Source organism: Mytilus californianus, unplaced genomic scaffold, assembly GCF_021869535.1.
Source record: "Mytilus californianus isolate M0D057914Y unplaced genomic scaffold, xbMytCali1.0.p SCAF_5, whole genome shotgun sequence".
Lineage (NCBI taxonomy): Eukaryota > Metazoa > Mollusca > Bivalvia > Mytilida > Mytilidae > Mytilus > Mytilus californianus.
The window spans coordinates 33,072,753-33,090,323 of record NW_026262701.1 but is presented as its reverse complement, the minus strand read 5'-3'; the positions used below and the strand labels follow the sequence as shown (position 1 = coordinate 33,090,323).

Here is a 17,571-nt window from a genome sequence, read left to right as displayed (position 1 = left end):
ATTCCGGAGCCGACACGATATATAGAACACCATGGTTTATTATACCTTATCCGGGTAAGTGCTTACACAATGTTTGCGATATTTTCTACAAAAATTTCATTTACATGTTTTTTCAAGTTTTCCATGACTGACTTTCTCATGCAAAATTATTACTTTATTTCTAAATGTATATATAGTCCTTAAAGTAAAATAAAAAACAAAACAATGACTAAATAACAAAACAACAAAAAGTCCCCCCCCCTCCCCCAAAAAATAGATAAAACAAGCAAATAAAGGTATTTAACCCAAACTCTGCCAACCCCCTAAAACAAATAATTATTAAAATAAGAGGTCCTCTATAAATATATAAGTAGTGAATTTAACATATGAATGTACAAAACAAAACAATACAACATAGTATGCCAATTTTACATACCAAGAAGAAATCCGTTATTTTTGAAAAGTAGCCATTATTTTTTTTTAAATTGTAGGACAGTTTGGAAGAATTGAATTCAATTCCGGTGTTTTCATGGCTTTCATCGTTGCTACATTATTATCGGTTGTTGAATCTATTGCGGATTACAACGTATGTGCAAGATTATGCCACGTTCCTTCACCTCCACTACCTGCGATAAATAGAGGTATCATGGTAGAAGGATGTATGTCGATGATTGCAGGATTCTTTGGAGCAGGACATGCAACAACTACCTACAGCAATAACATTGGATTAATTGGGATAACTAAGGTACATACATACGCACATTTATCACTATTTTATGTTCCGGTCAGAGGTGGCAGGTTTTTGGTAGTCTCTGTTTAACTACAATTTGGGTTGTAAACGCGTGACTTATAGCTTAAATATGGTACAAACACGTTTTTTAAAATAAATACCGTATTGACCTTCAGTAGTCATTTGTTTTTTGTTTTTTTTTTTGGATTGTGGCCTCATTATCGATTAACCCATATCAACTTTTACATTTAACAATAAAACGTTTGACAAAAATCAAATAAAAACCTGAGAGTGATGTGAAGTGCTCCAAAAAGGGTATGCATCAGCTGCTTTGAAAGTAAATTTCAAATTGTTGTGATTCTATCAGTTTATTAAACAAATACATCTGAGCTAGAAATTTACACAGGGTATGGCTATAAAATTGTTATTGTTAGTGTAATTTTGGTTTACAAGCTCCATAACGTTTATTTACTACTCAGTTCTGTAGCATATGTTAATGTTATATGACAGTATTAGTATTCACTGAATGAAGTCAAATAAGTGGACAATACCTCATAAGAAAGCAAATCAATGTGTACGATGTGTTTAAAAATGAATGACATATTTAGATTGATTTCAAGTTTTCTTTGTACTGTAATGTTTATCCCAATTTTAGATCAAATACAACCCCCAAATTTGTTAATGTCAAGGTTAAATTCTAATCTATCAGCTGTACTTTTTAATGTTGTATGCCTTGGAGCAAAACGTTAATAGATAAAATTTAATATATACGAGCAAAAATAGGGTAGACAAAAGTTTGTTTTTGTATGTAACCCTTTGTTTTAAACTGTAAAACATGATATCGTTGATTGTGTAAATGATTTTCGTTACTTTCTACTTTTCAGGTCGCAAGCAGAAGAGTTACTCAGGTTTTTGCTATACAGCTAATTTTGTGTGCTATAATTGGGAAATTTGGAGCTATTTTTGTTACTATACCCTATCCTGTGCTAGGTGGATCAGCAATTTTAAGTATTGGCTTATTTCTAGGAATTGTTATGTCCTATATGCAGTACACAGATATGAATTCTCCAAGAAATCTAGCTGTAGTGGGCGTGTCTATCTTAGTAGGAATAATGGTTCCTAACTGGGTTAAAGTAAATTTTGAAGTTATTAAAACAGGTAAAATTGCAGTGTCAGATAAGGGTCGTTTACGATCCTTTATCTTTATGATTTCTAAAAATAGTCATGTTTCGATTAAAGGTTATGATTTTCTATCCAAAGCGAAAAATACGTCTTTGTTTAGCACAAATTGATTTGGAAATACAATAAATAATTAGTAATGAAAATACTTTGTTTTTTCCAAAATGGCAAAAAGGCCGAAAAAACCTAAAATACACATTTTTTTTAGAAATAGAACCATTCTGGGTTATAAAGAAACTTATGTCAAGGTTATGATGTAATATCCAAAGCCAAAATACTCAAGCTTTAATAGCACACAATAAATTGGAAGTAACTTAATGTTTCGCGTCAAAGATCGACAAAAGTAAGGAAACACTCTTTTATGTAGAGAAGGCAGAACAGCAAAAAAGAAAAAAGAAAAGCACATACGCACAAATTTGTCCAGAAAAAAAAACGGTTGTAGTAATACAGAAATAGTGCTGGTTGGTTTGAAATATAGTCATATTTGACCAACTCGATAACAACCCATACCTTTTTCTAAATTTGGTTTGACACCGATAATATTATCTAAAATTTATCATAGAACATATTTCATTGAGTTTTTTTCAGAATATTTTATGTTTTTGTTTGTTTTAGAATTATTAGTTAATATGATACTTATCAAAATTTATTATTTATCATTAATGACTTATTTAGCTAAAACAACATGTCAGGTAGTTTGGATAATCTTGATTTATAGACAAACAATAATTTATTATATTTTCATAGTTTAAACTAATATCTATAATCAGATATTGGCGGAAAAATGAGAAATTATGAGAGTATTGTTTTCCAATTCACTTGCCGGCTAGGAAACCGTTCTTCTGAGGGAGGTTTCGTTTATTTGAAAAAATACTGAAAAAAACACAGGTTTGAATGTTTACACCTATATTCATCGTACAAGAAGAGTTAATTACGAAAAGGCTTCCGGTTGACACTGGTTTTGGTGCGATACATTTCTCTGTATTTGTTTATTACAGGAAGTGAAGGGTTTGACGAGTTTTTGATAATGCTGCTTACCAACCCTTCATTCACTGGTGGCTTTATAGGTTTTGTTTTAGACAACACCGTTAAAGGTATTAGAATAAGTATTATTTATTGGTTTATGAAAACCGTATTAAGGAGCAGGTATGATAAAGTAATTTTTTGTCCCTGGAATTTAAAAAAAAATTGACTAATCTACAAAGTAACATTGGTAAGATTTTCATAAGTCATTTCACTGGCAGACGGCAGTATTTGATTTTTAAATTGTGTCTTACATATATGTATCAGGTGTTAAAACTTATTGAATTTAGTGTTTAAAACTGAAACAACTGCCCAAAATAGACTCATTTTGAGAACTTGTTATCTATATTTAGAAATGAGCCAAGGCTTACTCACTTAAATTTTTTGCTACAAGATGTATGTTACAAAGATGTTAATTTATATGAGAGAGGCGGAATATAACAAAGGGATATTCATACTCACAAGTCAAAGATAAACTGACAACTTCATGGCAAAAAAAAAAACGAAAAAAGACATAAAACAAAATATAAGTGGTTCATGTCTGTCAATCATTTTTTCGAAAATTGTTTTGTTATAAATAAGGCCGTCAGTTTTCTCATTTGAAGTGTTTCATATTTTTCAATTCGAGGACTTTTAAAGCCGACTATACGGTATGGGTTATTCTCATTTTTGAAGGCCGTACTGTTGCCTCTAATTGCTTAAGGCCACTTAGTTGTCTCATTGGCAATCATACTACATCTCCTTATTTTTTAAGAAACTTAAGACTGAATTACGAAAACCCCACCTAAAACCGGGGTTGGGCTCATGTGAGGAAATTTTTTTTTGGTAAGACCTTGGCTTATATTTATTTTGTCCAAACGCACAAGTTAACTCTAACTTGTTTATGACATCAAATCCATAACAAAGCCATTTCTGTACTTTAGTGTCAGAATTGGGATAACATTTACCTTTATCAATAAAATAAACATACTTTTGAAAGGCTTGAATAATTTGGGATTAGATCATAAAATGTTATTATCAAGATAATAATGAGTTGACGCTTACTTAACTATTATACTAAATATATAATATTATAACACACATGATACAAATGTATGTAATAAATATTATAATACAAATGAATGTAATAATATCAAATGTTTTGTAGTCGGAAAATGATATCTCAAATGTCTTATAGAAGCATAAAAATCATATGTTTTCATAATTATATTTCAATACAAGGTATATTTGTAACTCATTGATGCAAACATTTCACATTGGACCCGACTTTCAGTCTTAACCCAAATGATGAATTAAAAATAAAACACTCTTAAGATCTTGCCTTTAATCAGACAAGAAAGTAGAGGAGTTAAACTGCAGTCAAACACCTAAATTTATTGGTGATCGATTTGGTTGACAAAAAAGTAACATATGCGAATATATATTAACCATGAGAGAACAGTAGTTTACCGATGTTCAAAATTCATTATTCCAATAAAAAAATACCAATCAAGGAAATATTCAAAAACTGTGTTGATCGTATGTAAACTCCGAATGAACGAGACCGGATACGCCGACAGGGTGCTTCAAAGGCAGCGAGACTGAGTGTGTCGACAGGGTACTAGGAATTGCTTACTGATCTTTGCATACATATTTTAATTTTAGGCACTATGAAAGAACGCGGAATGGATGCATGGTCTTTAGATGAAAGTAAGTCACCTGATTCAGAGTCGCATTATGAAGAAGGCGTAGAAATTTATGAGATACCAGTTTTAACTAAACACTTGAAGAAAATATCATGGCTGAAATATCTACCTGTATTTCCAACTTTCACATCTCACAGTTGTCAATGTAGAAATAAATCAAATAAAGACGACAAAGATTTTAAAAATGACAATAATACACACTTTTAAAGCATCAAATGTCTTCAAAACTTGATTACTATGTACTATTCAAACAAAATAGTTGTAGATATTTTTACTGCATCAGTTTACGAAGACACAAATGTAGAGAGGCACACCAATTGTTTATGGTATTTCTTGTCTTCTGTTTTTGGTATTATTTCATTTAATCCCCATAGTACCACTTTTTAAAGAGAAAATTCTTGAAAATCAAAAGTGTGTTCTATTTGTTATTCATCATTACACATGATAAACTAACGTTTTATGGGCTTTTGCAGTGGTCGCAGCAAGATTCAATTAATGAATTCAACTTCCTTACTTCAATTCTCAATGTAAAAATTAGAAAAAAAAATTAAAACACGAATAAAACCAAAAGCAACACTATCACCAATAGAAGAAAGAATGGAAGAATATGAAATCGGCTGAATTTTAAGGATCAATATGAAGTAACAGTAGTTTACTGATGTTCAAAACTCAAATGTCCATTTTAGATATAAAAAAAAAAACTGATCGTTAATTTTTTCTTACATTAGTGTTTTCTGTGCTGTTTTGTATAATTTTTTTAATGTCCCTGTTGTTTGTATTGGAAATGGTACTAGTAGTTTAAATTCTCTGTCCTGAATACTCTCATTATATTTTCCTTTTGATACGCCTCTCATTGACCGGACAAATTATGGTATACCGATGTATCTTTGTCCGCTGTCCATACGTCGTACAACAAGAGAATGTAGTGATCAATTTTCATGAAAGTAAACTTGTATGGACTATTCGAAGCTTTGGAAAATAGCTCCTTTTCCAGTTTGTCTTTCAAGCTATGGAACTTTAACCGTGGGATATAAAACAATATGAAATATATTGCGCATTAACTCCTGTGTGCTTTGATTGATTTACTTGAAACTTTACACTGTTTGTATTCGCATTGCTAAAAGTAAGCTATCTTTGATAATGGTTTTCAAAATTTTCTGGTTTGTCGTTTCAGAGACATTTTTCACATTACACGTGCTAACAAGAGTGTGCTCGGATAATTTTATCTGAAACTTAATATGATGGTTGGGAATAATAAAAGTAAGCTATCTTTGAATTTAGTAAATGTTCGGATATTTCACTCAAGAGAAATTGTGCGTTAACCATCAGAATTAAGATAATGTTTGACATGTATTGGTCGAACTTGAATATCAGTGGATCAATCTATTTTCAACTCTATCACTGTAAGTAAGGCATTATTAATTTTTATCTTTAAAATTTTCGGATTGACTTTCCGGAATCAAGGAATTTTAAACGAAACAAAAAAAAACATTTTAGATATTCTCGCTTCCCGCATCCGGAAAATGATCGTGTCTATTTCCCGCGCCGATTTTTTGGAAACATTTAAAAAATAAAAAGCAATCGCAAGAGCGTTTTAGCCAATGTCAAATCGCGACCCTTTAAACCGTTTCGAGCATTAACACAGATTTTACATCATAGTCAAGGACGATTCTTCATAGAATCATGCCGATTTTCGTTGTTTGAATAAAGGTGTATGTGCTAATACAGACACCTTTAAGCAAAACTATCCATACCCGCTGCATTTCTATGCACATGTCCTAAGTAAGGAGCCTGTCGTTTATTGGTGTGGTTCATAGGTATCGGGTCCGTTCGCGCCTAATACACGTTCGCCCTCTGGGTCCGATAGCACCATACACGTTCGCACCTTTATTTTATTCAAAAACCTGATGAATTATTAGATGTTTTTTTAGAAGTTTATATCAAAATATTTGTTATTTTCATAAATAAAAAAATCGATATTTTTAAATTAAATATTGTTTTAAATTAATTTGATGAGTCATTATTATTTGTTAATTATGTATGATTACTGCTAATATGGTGTTTTCACAGCTAAATTTGGTGTTTTTTATGTGTTTGAAAATCGTTGTTGTTGTTTTAACTAGATTTGATGTAAATTCTGCATGTAGTTAGCATGTAATTAGCTTGGTATGAGTAAAAACATTGAAGATTCAAATTGTTATTATTGTTGAGTTTAATAGCGGTTTTAGTGTCTTAACATTAAACAAACATTCAACACAAATAATCTGTTTAGAAAGTCACTTTATTTTGATACAATGAAAAAAAATTATAGCAATACATTAACCAAAACACGATTAAAAAAATATTCAACACAAAAAAGTCACTTTATTTTGAAACAATGAAAAAAAAAACTTATTTATAGCAATAATAATTAACACACTATTAAAAAATTATTCAACACAAAAAAAAAGTTTTTAGAAAGCCAGTTCATTTTGAAACAATGAACAAAAACAATATATATAGCAATACACTAACCAAAAAACGATTGAAAAATTATTTAACACAAAACAAATAAAAAGGGTGCAAACGTGTAGGGTGCGAACGTGTAGGGGGCGAACGTGAATGGGAGCGAACGTGTTTTTGGACGATAGGACCCGGATTCTGGTTCAGGTATGGTTCATATGTGATTCTCGTTTTGTATATAGACTAGACCGTTGGTTTTCCTGTTTGAATTGTTTTACACTTGTCATTTTGGGGCCCTTTATAGCTTGCTGTTCGATGTGAGCCGAGGCTCCGTATTGATGCCCGTACTTTGACCTATAATTGTTAACTTAATTTAAATACATTGTGACTTGGATGGAGAGTTGTCTCATTGGCACTCATACCAAATCTTATTTATGTACAAAGTGCCAAAAAGACAAAGAGCAAAAATGAGAGTACCAAAACGACGGAGACACAGACAACCAACATATAACACAAAGACTAAACAGCACGAACCCCTAAAAACTTGGGGTGAACTCAGGTGTTCCGGAAGGATGAGCAGTTCCTGCTTCTTGCAAGACACCCGCAGTGTTGTTAGTTATAAGTCATGTCCGGTGAAGGAGGAAAGACATCTATGACAATTCAATGAAGATCTTTTAAGGCAGTTGAAATAATTATTAAATTATTCAGTTCAAGATCTGATGGCCTCCGAAAGTAACAGTAATACAAGAAGTCATAAACATGCTGCAATTAAAAGTAAGCATTACATGTCTTGAACAGGAAAAAAGTGTTAAAATCAAGTTTCATACCATCTTGTTTTGATCAATATTGTCAGAACCTATGATTTTATGTTTATAGAAAATATAATCGCTCGTCTTTACTTTTCAAGCTTCGCCTCAAAAATTTGCAAATTAATTTTTTTTTATTAAAATGTTCAAATCGCTCGCCCACCCAAATTTCTGGAGTGGAAAAATCCGTAGAACAAGACAATAAATTGGTGTGGCCTTAAGGATATTCTAATTTAATACGATTTAACAGTAAACATGGAAATGTTGACCTTTGACTGCAAATTAATAAAAATCTTATGGGCTCTTTATCTTTCAATATAAAACAAATGTTTTTTATCCTTCAGTATAAATGAACTTTATATAAAATTCCTTACTACTCCAAAAATAATTCGTTATTTTTTCTTTTTAATCGAATCTAAAATATTGTTGCCAAATTTATCTTTTTGTTGGTGTCAAATAATAACCGAGTATAAATATCATTCAAACTGGAGTTTGGGTAAAAAAGTACCCATAAAACCCAAATAAGCGTTAAAACGGAAGCGTATTAGCACCACACAAAGTAATGCGAAGTAATGCAAACCTTTGCGTTGTAACCCAGACATAAGAAGAAACATTAAAAGGGCATTAGCTGTCAAATTCATGTTCACCGGTTTGACTCAAATTCTCATATTTGATTTATAACATACTAAAAGGTATACCCAAATTATAAAAAGTCTAAAATAAACAATTTACGATGCATGATCTCGATAATATGTATCAGCAGTTCGTGTGCATTTTAGTCTAGACGCCATCTAATTAACCATCGAGGTGACCTCTGAAGATTGCCGATGGTCATATAACCCGATATATACATAAACATGAATATAAATAGATAGTGAACTCGTGCAATTGGATTTTAATTATTTCTAGGTCTGCTTGATTTCATATTATAGTTTTAAAACATATGTTAATAATATTTTTTACCTGTATAAGAAATAGTTTTTGTAGATTGAATCTGTCAACCAAATGGTTTTCCCTTGCTTCACTTCCAATGTTTACATTCTATTCTTTTTGATAGATGAACACGCCTAGTTCATGCGTAACCCATCTCTAGCTAAGGGGTTCAATTGAAGTTTACATGAATACGGATTTAATGAGGTCGAATTATTCACTTGCAAGTGAATAATTCATTAGCGATACTTCTTTGCAGATTTTGACAGAACTGAACCAAACTTGCTGCTAAAAGCGAATTATTATATCACTAATTCACTTTCATTAATGATTGAACAAGGAAAAATCATATTTTATTTTTTTCTATATCTCGTAGCTAATGCCCCTTCAACAAAAAGTACGTATGGCCTAATACGCTTCTGGACGTACCACTGTAAAACCGTTACACGCAATTTCAAACGTTTTATAGACGAAGAATAGTGATACAATTGGATATTTATTCTATTTATTAAAACGAATTCGTAGACCTTAGGATTTAATAAATTGAACAGGAATTAATCTAAATTACATATACATTTATGTATTTATCAAAGTTGTACAAAAATCGAACATGTAAAAATGTTGATTGTTTATAGTTGACTAGTGTTTGGTTAATTATAGTAAGGTCGGTTCGATTGGGATATTGAGTTCATGCACGAGTGAACTCAGGTTGTTTGAAGTCATTCGAGCCATTGCAGTCAAAGTGTACAGTAGCATTTTATTAGTTTATCTTCAACTTGCACTTTTCGTAATATGGCAAGTTCTGAACGTGAAGAAAATCACCTTTATGATATTATGATACTGACATAACAATGAAGATATGGTAACCAAAATTGCAGACATAACCTTGAACAATTTTAAACAGTATTTAAATAGTAAAATTGATAGCCTAAAGATGGAACTTCTGGAAGATGCGACGAATAAATCAGAAACCTTGTTTATAAACAGCTTAAATCAAGACTTTCTTATAAGTTTAAGTTACAGTAAGCATGTTCAGCACGAATTTAATTCTGAAATTGATTATATAGTATCCAGGATCAAACGTGCAGCCGAGCGTGATGAATATTCTAAAGTCGTGGATATTAGTTATGACCTTATTGAGAAAATTCTTAAGCGGAACAAATGTATTAAGATCGCTGACAAGTCACCAGCAGAATGGGATACAGTCAAAGAATACCTATGAAACGAGTTTGCTTAGGATTCCGAGGATGAGAAGAAAATTAGGTCTGCTGAAACACGGATCTTGACGGACAAAGTAGCGCAAGGAACAAGAGCGTTTAAAAGATCAAGGTTTTGTTTTTGTTTACATCATGTATTGTTTTTCATCATATTGAATTTTAAAATTTATTATAAAAATGAACATTTAGATTGTAATTCAGTACATGTCAATTGATTATGAAAAAGAATCCCTCTTCATGATCTGTTTAGGGAAATGAGAAGAACATATATAAGTATTGGAAAGATAATGATACACATTCATTTGTTTTAGACATGATTGATTATGATTCTTATATCCAGTTTATCACAGTTCCGCCAGTTATACTGTTATATTTAACAAGAAATATTTAATAATGCTGAATTTGTTTCAGAAGCTAATTCAGAGAAAGGAATTTGACTATAAAAATTTTTGTTTTTGGTTTTGTTTATCCTTGTTCAGAGTTCTGACATGCGCAGGTTATATAATGTATAGTTATCACGAGCTGTAGCTAAACTATAATACAGTTACCAAGAGTTTCATTTTGATTATTGTTGCTTAATTTACCACTGGGAATGATACTTGTAGATTTCTTTAGGGTTTATTACTTATTGAGTATCTATTTGTCTTAATCACTGGGCTGATTGATTGTTAAATTTACTGCATGTGTTGGTAAAAATTTTGAAACCACGTGCTCCTGACTGGTTGTATTGATACTAAGTGACTGGTTGTCATTGAAGCCACTATGCTGATTTTATTGAAGCCGTTGACTGGTTATTATTGAAGCATATGTACTGATTGTTATTAAAGCCATTTGACTATTGTTATTGAAGTCACTGGACTGATTGTTATTGAAGCCATTAGACTGGTTGTCATTGATGCCAATGGGCATGTTGTAATTGAAGTCACTGGACTGATAGTTATTTAAGCCTCTGTGCTGTTATCATTAAATACACTAGACAGGTTGTTATTGAAGCCACTGGACTGGTTGTTATTGAAGGCACTGGACATGCTGTATTGACGGCACTATACTGATATTATATTAAGCCTATGGGCATTAAATCCACTGGACAGGTTGTTATTGAAATCACTGGAAAGGTTGTTATTTAAGTCACTGGAATGGTTGTAATTGAAGTCACTGGAAAGATTGTTATTGAAGCCACTGGACTGGTTGTTATTGAAGGCACTGGACTGATAGTTATATTAAGCCTCTGGGCTGTTTATCATTAAATCCACTGGACAGGTTGTTTTTGAAGTCACTGGATGGTTGTTATTGAAGCCGCTGGACTAGTTGTTAATGAAACCACTGGGCATGTCGTAATTAAAGCCACTTGGCTGATAGTTATTTAAACCGCTGGGCATGTTGTTATTGAAGCTAATGGGCACGTTGTTGTTGAAGCCACTTGGCTGGTTGTTGTTGACGCAACTGAGCAGGTTGTTGAAGCCACTGGGCGTGTTGTTATTGAAGACACTGGGCAAGTTGTAATTTAAGCCACTGGGCTGATAGTTAATTAAGGCACTGAACATGTTGTTATTGACGTCACTTGACATGTTGTTATTGACACCACTGGGCAGATTATTATTAATGCAAATGGCAGGATGCTGTTGAAGCCAATAAGCATGTCGTAATTTAAGCCATGGGCATGTTGTTACAGACGCCACTGGGCGTGTTGTTGTTTTTGACGCCACTGGGCGTGTTTGTTTGTAAAGCCACTGGGCAGGTTGTTATTGACGCCACTGGGCAGGTTGTTATAGACGCCACTGGGCAGGTTGTTATAGACGCCATTGGGCGTGTTGTTATTGAAGCCACTGAGCGTGTTGTTATTGAAGCCACTGGGCATGTTGTTTGTAGGGCACTGGGCATGTTGTTATTGATGCCACTAGGCAGGTTGTTACAGACGCCACTGGGCGTGTTGTTATTGACGCCATTGGGCGTGTTTATTTGTAAAGCCACTGGACAGGTTGTTATTGACACCACTGGGCAGATTGTTATAGACGTTATGGGCAGGTTGTTATAGACGCCACTGTGCGTGTTGTTATTGAAGCCACTGGGCAGGTTGTTTGTAAAGCCACTGGGCAGGTTATTATTGACGCTACTGGGCAGATTGTTATTGACACCACTGGGCGTGTTGTATATTGACGCCACTTGGCAGGTTGTTGCAGACGCCACTGGGCAGGTTGTTTGTTAAGCCACTGGGCAGGTTGTTTGTTAAGTTACTGGGCATGTTGTTATTGACGCCACGAGGCAGGTTGTTATAGACGCCACTGGGCGTGTTGTTAATGAAGCCATTGGGCAGATTGCTTGTAAAGCATTGGGCAGTTTATTGTTGAAGACACTTGGCTGGTTGTTATTGACGCCAATGGACAGGCAGGTTGTTGAAGCCACTGGGTGTGTTATTGAAGACACTGGGCCAGTTAACGTTGTTATTAAAGCCACTGGGCTGATAGTTAATTAAACCACTGGGCATGTTATTATTGACGCAACTGGGCAGAGTTTTTTTTTATTAATGCCAATGGGCAGGATGTTATTGAAGCCACTGGACATGCGTAATTAAAGTTATAGGCTGATAGTTATTTAAGCCACTGGGCATGTTATTAATGTCACTGGGCAGGTTGGTATTGAAGTCACATGTTAGTGAAGACACTGAGCAGGTTGTTATTGGCACCAGTGAAAAGTATGTTGTGAAAAACACTTGACTGGTTGTTATTGAAGCCACTTGGCATGTCGTAATTAATTAAGCCACTGGGATGATAGTTAGTTATTGACGCCACTGGGCATGTTGTTATTGACGCCACTGGGCATGTTGTTATTGGCGCAGCCGGGCATGTTGTTTTTTGAAGATACTGGGCTTGTAGTTATTGAAACTCTGGGCTGGTTGTTGTTGAAGACACTGAGCTGGGTGTTGAGGACACTGCAGTGACTTGGCTGTTTGTTAATGAAGCCACTGAGCAGGTTGTTATTGCAGACACTTGGCTGGTAGTTATTAAAGACACTGGGCAGGTTGTTGTTAAAGACACTTGGCATGTTATTGTTAGAGACTAGGGGCAGGTTGTTGTTGAAGACACTCGGTAGGTTGTTGTTGAAGCCTCTAGGCATGTTGTTATTGAAGACACTGTGCTGGTTGTTGTTGATGACATTGGGCAGGTTGTCATTGAAGACACTGGATTTGTTGTTATTGAAGACACTGAGCTAGTTGTTGAAAATTCTGGGCTGGTTGTTGTTGAAAACACTGGGCCTGTTTTTGTATAAGCCACACTGGGTAGGTTTGTTATTTAAGACACTGGTCTGGTTGTCGTTGAAAACACTTGACATGTTGTTATTAATGGCACTTGGCTGGTTGTTGTTGAAGACACTGGGTAGGTTGTTATTGAAGACACTGTGCTGGTTGCTGTTGAAAACACTGGACAGGTTTGTTATTACAGAAAACGGGCAGGTGGTTGTTGATGAAGCCACTGGACTGTTTATTATTGAAGTAACTTAACATATTATTATTAAAGTCACTAGGGCGAATATTTAGACAATACTGATTGTTATTGAAGCTATTAGACTGAACTTCAGACATGCTTATTGGTAAATTATTTAACAAAATAAACTTCTTTAAATAGCTATATTAAAGATGCTGACATACACCTTGATTAAAATTTTTAGTTAAAATAACATTCACTGAGAAGTCCAATGTTCATAGGTTTCGAAATGATTCCAGACGTCTCTCATATACAAGAGCCAGTGCTAACGCCTGTATTTCTGATAGGATTTTTCTGAATCATAACAGGTTAAAATGGGACAGAGGAAAGGATGGTTACGTTAGAGAAGACTTTAAAGCACAGTTATCTGTTTATCAAAATTTAGGAATTCAAATAAATATTCAATGCTATTTTTCCGTTCTTTGTGTTTCGAGCGCACTTGTCTCTGCAAGTGGCGTCTCCCATGGAAGAGTTTGTGGTTATTTGATAAATATTTAATGTTCGTTTGAGTTTACGAATTATAATTTAAATGTATTTATCAAAGTTGTACAAGAATCGAACATGTAAAAATGGTGTTTGTTTATAGTTGACTAGTGTTTGGTTAATTATAGTAAGGTCGGTTCGATTGGGATATTGAGTTCATGCACGAGTGAACTCAGGTGGTTTAAAGTCATTCGAGCCATTGCAGTCAAAGTGTACAGTAGCATTTTGCCTAATAAATAATATTATTAATCATATTATTTATTTTCAGATTTGTAGACCACTAGTATGGGGATACCAGTACATGTACAAGCTGCTTAATACCTGTGTATTTATATGAACTTTCCACAATATTATACTAATATTTATAATAAAATGTTCGCTTGTCTCTGCAAGTGGCGTCTCCCATGTAAGAGTTTGTGGTTATTTGATAAATATTTTATGTTCGTTTGAGTTTACGAATTAGAATTTAATAAAGATTAATAATTACTTAATTACTAGTAATGTGTAACAGCATTATGCAAATGTAAAAATATATTTTTAAAAATTAAGTGATTTAATAATGTTTTACAGAATTATACAAATGTACATTAATTTTTGAAATACGAAGTGATTCAATAATGCTTTTGAAAATAAAATACAAGAGATTAATCTGTTATTTTCTTTTAGATTAAAGTAATCCTTTTTACTGTCCCTTAATTTCTCTTGATTACCTTGGTTCTCCTCCTAATGGATTTACAACATTTATATATCGGTAAATTACTGTCGCCCTAATGAACCTAACTAAGCATCAAGCTGAAAATTATTCAAACAATTCAATTCTAAATAGAAACCTGCTTAGCCACGCGGGGATTTGATTTCAAGAACAGTTATTTGAAAATCATTTTTAATAAAACATTCGAAAAGTGTATTGAGCTATGAACATATACAAGAGGATTTTAATGCCTGATTTATTTAAACATTACTAATCAACCTGGTATATTATACGCATAAATCTGTCATCAATGTCACCATGTTTTACATATTAATTATCACCAATACATTAAAATGTTTATTAAACGTAATAATTGTGTTGAGTATATTATGTTCCACATAACGATGACATAACTGTCAACAACTATAGGGGGTGTGCAACTATTCTCTCGTTCGTGACTTTCATATTAGGTTTGATTATGATATATTATGACAGGTGTCACATGTTGAATAGGAACTGCTTACTTTTTTTGAACTTTGAGGGCTAGTCAGACATTTTCAGTATATTTTCACTTGGTGCATTACATTTGCGCGCATTTCGGAATAAACTTTTTTTTATGTTTGTGCGCATCTTTTTGTTACATTTGCGCGCATTCATGTTACAGTTTACACATGTAAATAAAAAGTTAATTCATAATAAAAATGTCGATAGTTATTTATTTTTAACATATTGATAATTTTAAATTAAATATTTCCCATATTGAATTTTAAAAATATATATTAAGTGATCATTTGAAATCGGTACTTTAACTCTTCAGATTTGCTATGTTTTTATTTTACTTGTGCATAATAATCGGGACTTATCCTTTTTGAACCCCTCCTACTTTCTCGTTGGTGGGCAGAGGACCTTAACTTACGGTAGGGGTATTTGTAAATAGAAAAATAAATAGATATGTATAATTTACTTGTGTTTACCTGTTCAAGGAATGAGCGCAAATCTAATAAAAAGCTGTGCGCAAATGTAAGTGTAATGCGCGCAAATATAATGCACCGTTTTCTAACTATTAGACTACAAGTAAGAAGCTTGGAACAGCCATCAAAAATAGGTCTTCATAACTTGCAACGTAGCCTATGAAAAGCCATGTTTAACCAGAGACAACTGACGGCTTACTTCAATTAAAGTATATCAAATACTAGTAATAAGTAAATAAAAACAGAGAGACAAAGATAAATATTAGATTAGAATTTAGTTCTATAGTTGAAGGACTAGAAGCTGTCAGACAAATGAGGTTTTCAATACGGTCTAAAGGATCTGAGGAAAAAAATGATGAAAACTCTAATGGATTTAAAAGCGAAAGTAAGTAATCCTTATACGTTACAGTTTAATGATTTATTTCTGTATTATAATAAAATATGTTTTCTCAATGACAGTTCATGATATATGTGACATCTGTCTATACTGACTCCGCGTTGGATATGTTATAACTGTGAAATATTTTTAAAATAATTAGAAAATACAGAAAATAAGCCTGTAATTCAGAAGATGTCGTTCGCAACTGTATATTTTATTAATTTTTTTAAATTGAACTTTTGCAAATGTGTCTGCATGGTGTTGAATATATCGTGAATACAAAAAACGGGCATTTTGGCATTTGAATCCCTGTTAAGAAAGTCATACCAAAATTGACGACATAAACGCCCCAACTCAACAAGAGAAAAACAAATAAAACAAAACGAAAATATAGACCAAATACAAACCACAACAACATTAAACAAATAAAAACAAAAGGTCATGAGTTTTTCAAACTGTTTATGACGTCTGTACACTAAATCCGTTGTCAGTATACTGATTGTTACTTTAGTCTGTGAGAACATGATTTATTTATTAGTTGTCATTGACTTTTAACTAGCTTTCAGTTACTTCGAGTACTCTTACATCGGTGCTTTGTTTCTATAGTTTTTATGTTAGTTATTGTGTGCCTTATAACGATCGTCTGAGTTAAGTCAATTGCAAATGATTTTTTGGCTCACCTGGCTAAAAGGGCCAAGTGAGCTTTTATCTTCACTTGGCGCCCGTCGTCCGTCGTCGTCGACATTTACAAAACAAGTTGTTTTCTTTAAAAAAGAAAAGCAATACGTGAACCCAAGTCCGCTGACTGGTCACCAAAAAATTGCTGCTGAATTTTTGTTTGCTTTTGAATTGAAATAGTTGACTGTGAATGGAATAAGATAATGATAATGTTAAAACACTTTTATTAAAAATATGTAATTGTGTGTAGATTCTTGTTCAAGTCAGTTGAAAGCAATGTTGGATAGTTGTGAATAGAAAAGTGTAAACATACAGCTACTATTTGAATATACATTTTAAAGCTCGACTATTTCATTTGTTACTTGGGAATGTACATCATTTTTTTCATAACCCTTTTGCAAATCCCAGTTTCTACAAACCGGATGTCTAATGCAAATTGCACAAACCAATCGCAATATAGATTTAAGCACTAAGTTTAATTGCTTTATAATCTGTATGCATTTATTTTATCTATCATATCTTCATATGTTGTTTCCAGCATGGATGCCTTCAATTATTCTCAACTCGTTATTGAAGCTGTCTGTACTCATGGTAGATGTTGTATAAATAAATTTAGAGTCCAATTTTCATGTGAAGTGAAACCCTATGGCATGCAACTTATAAGAAGGGTTATTTAGTATATTTTTCTTGAGAGTGACACACTAGCTTCATTGGAACCTATTATACAGAAATTTATTTTTGGTCTCATAAAACGTCTCAAATTATAAGGATTTCATTATTTTACTTAAATCAATCCAAACATTCTACAGGAAAACTTGGTTTTGAGAAATATCTTATTTTCAGATGTTTTATGAATACCTGAATATACTCTCAAAAGAACCAATTTATATAAAAAA

General features: G+C 33.0%; 1 protein-coding gene across 1 annotated transcript; it reads left to right on the top strand.

Moving 5' to 3' along the window:
- Nucleotides 1-41: 41 nt before the first annotated feature.
- Nucleotides 42-14,232, top strand: LOC127701955 (solute carrier family 23 member 1-like). Its single transcript, XM_052205930.1, has 6 exons — nt 42-54; nt 471-724; nt 1,594-1,867; nt 2,887-2,982; nt 4,556-4,741; nt 14,225-14,232. Exons 2-6 carry the CDS (start codon nt 509-511, stop codon nt 14,230-14,232), a joined length of 780 nt encoding a protein of 259 aa, XP_052061890.1. The 5' UTR covers nt 42-54; nt 471-508.
- Nucleotides 14,233-17,571: the final 3,339 nt, after the last annotated feature.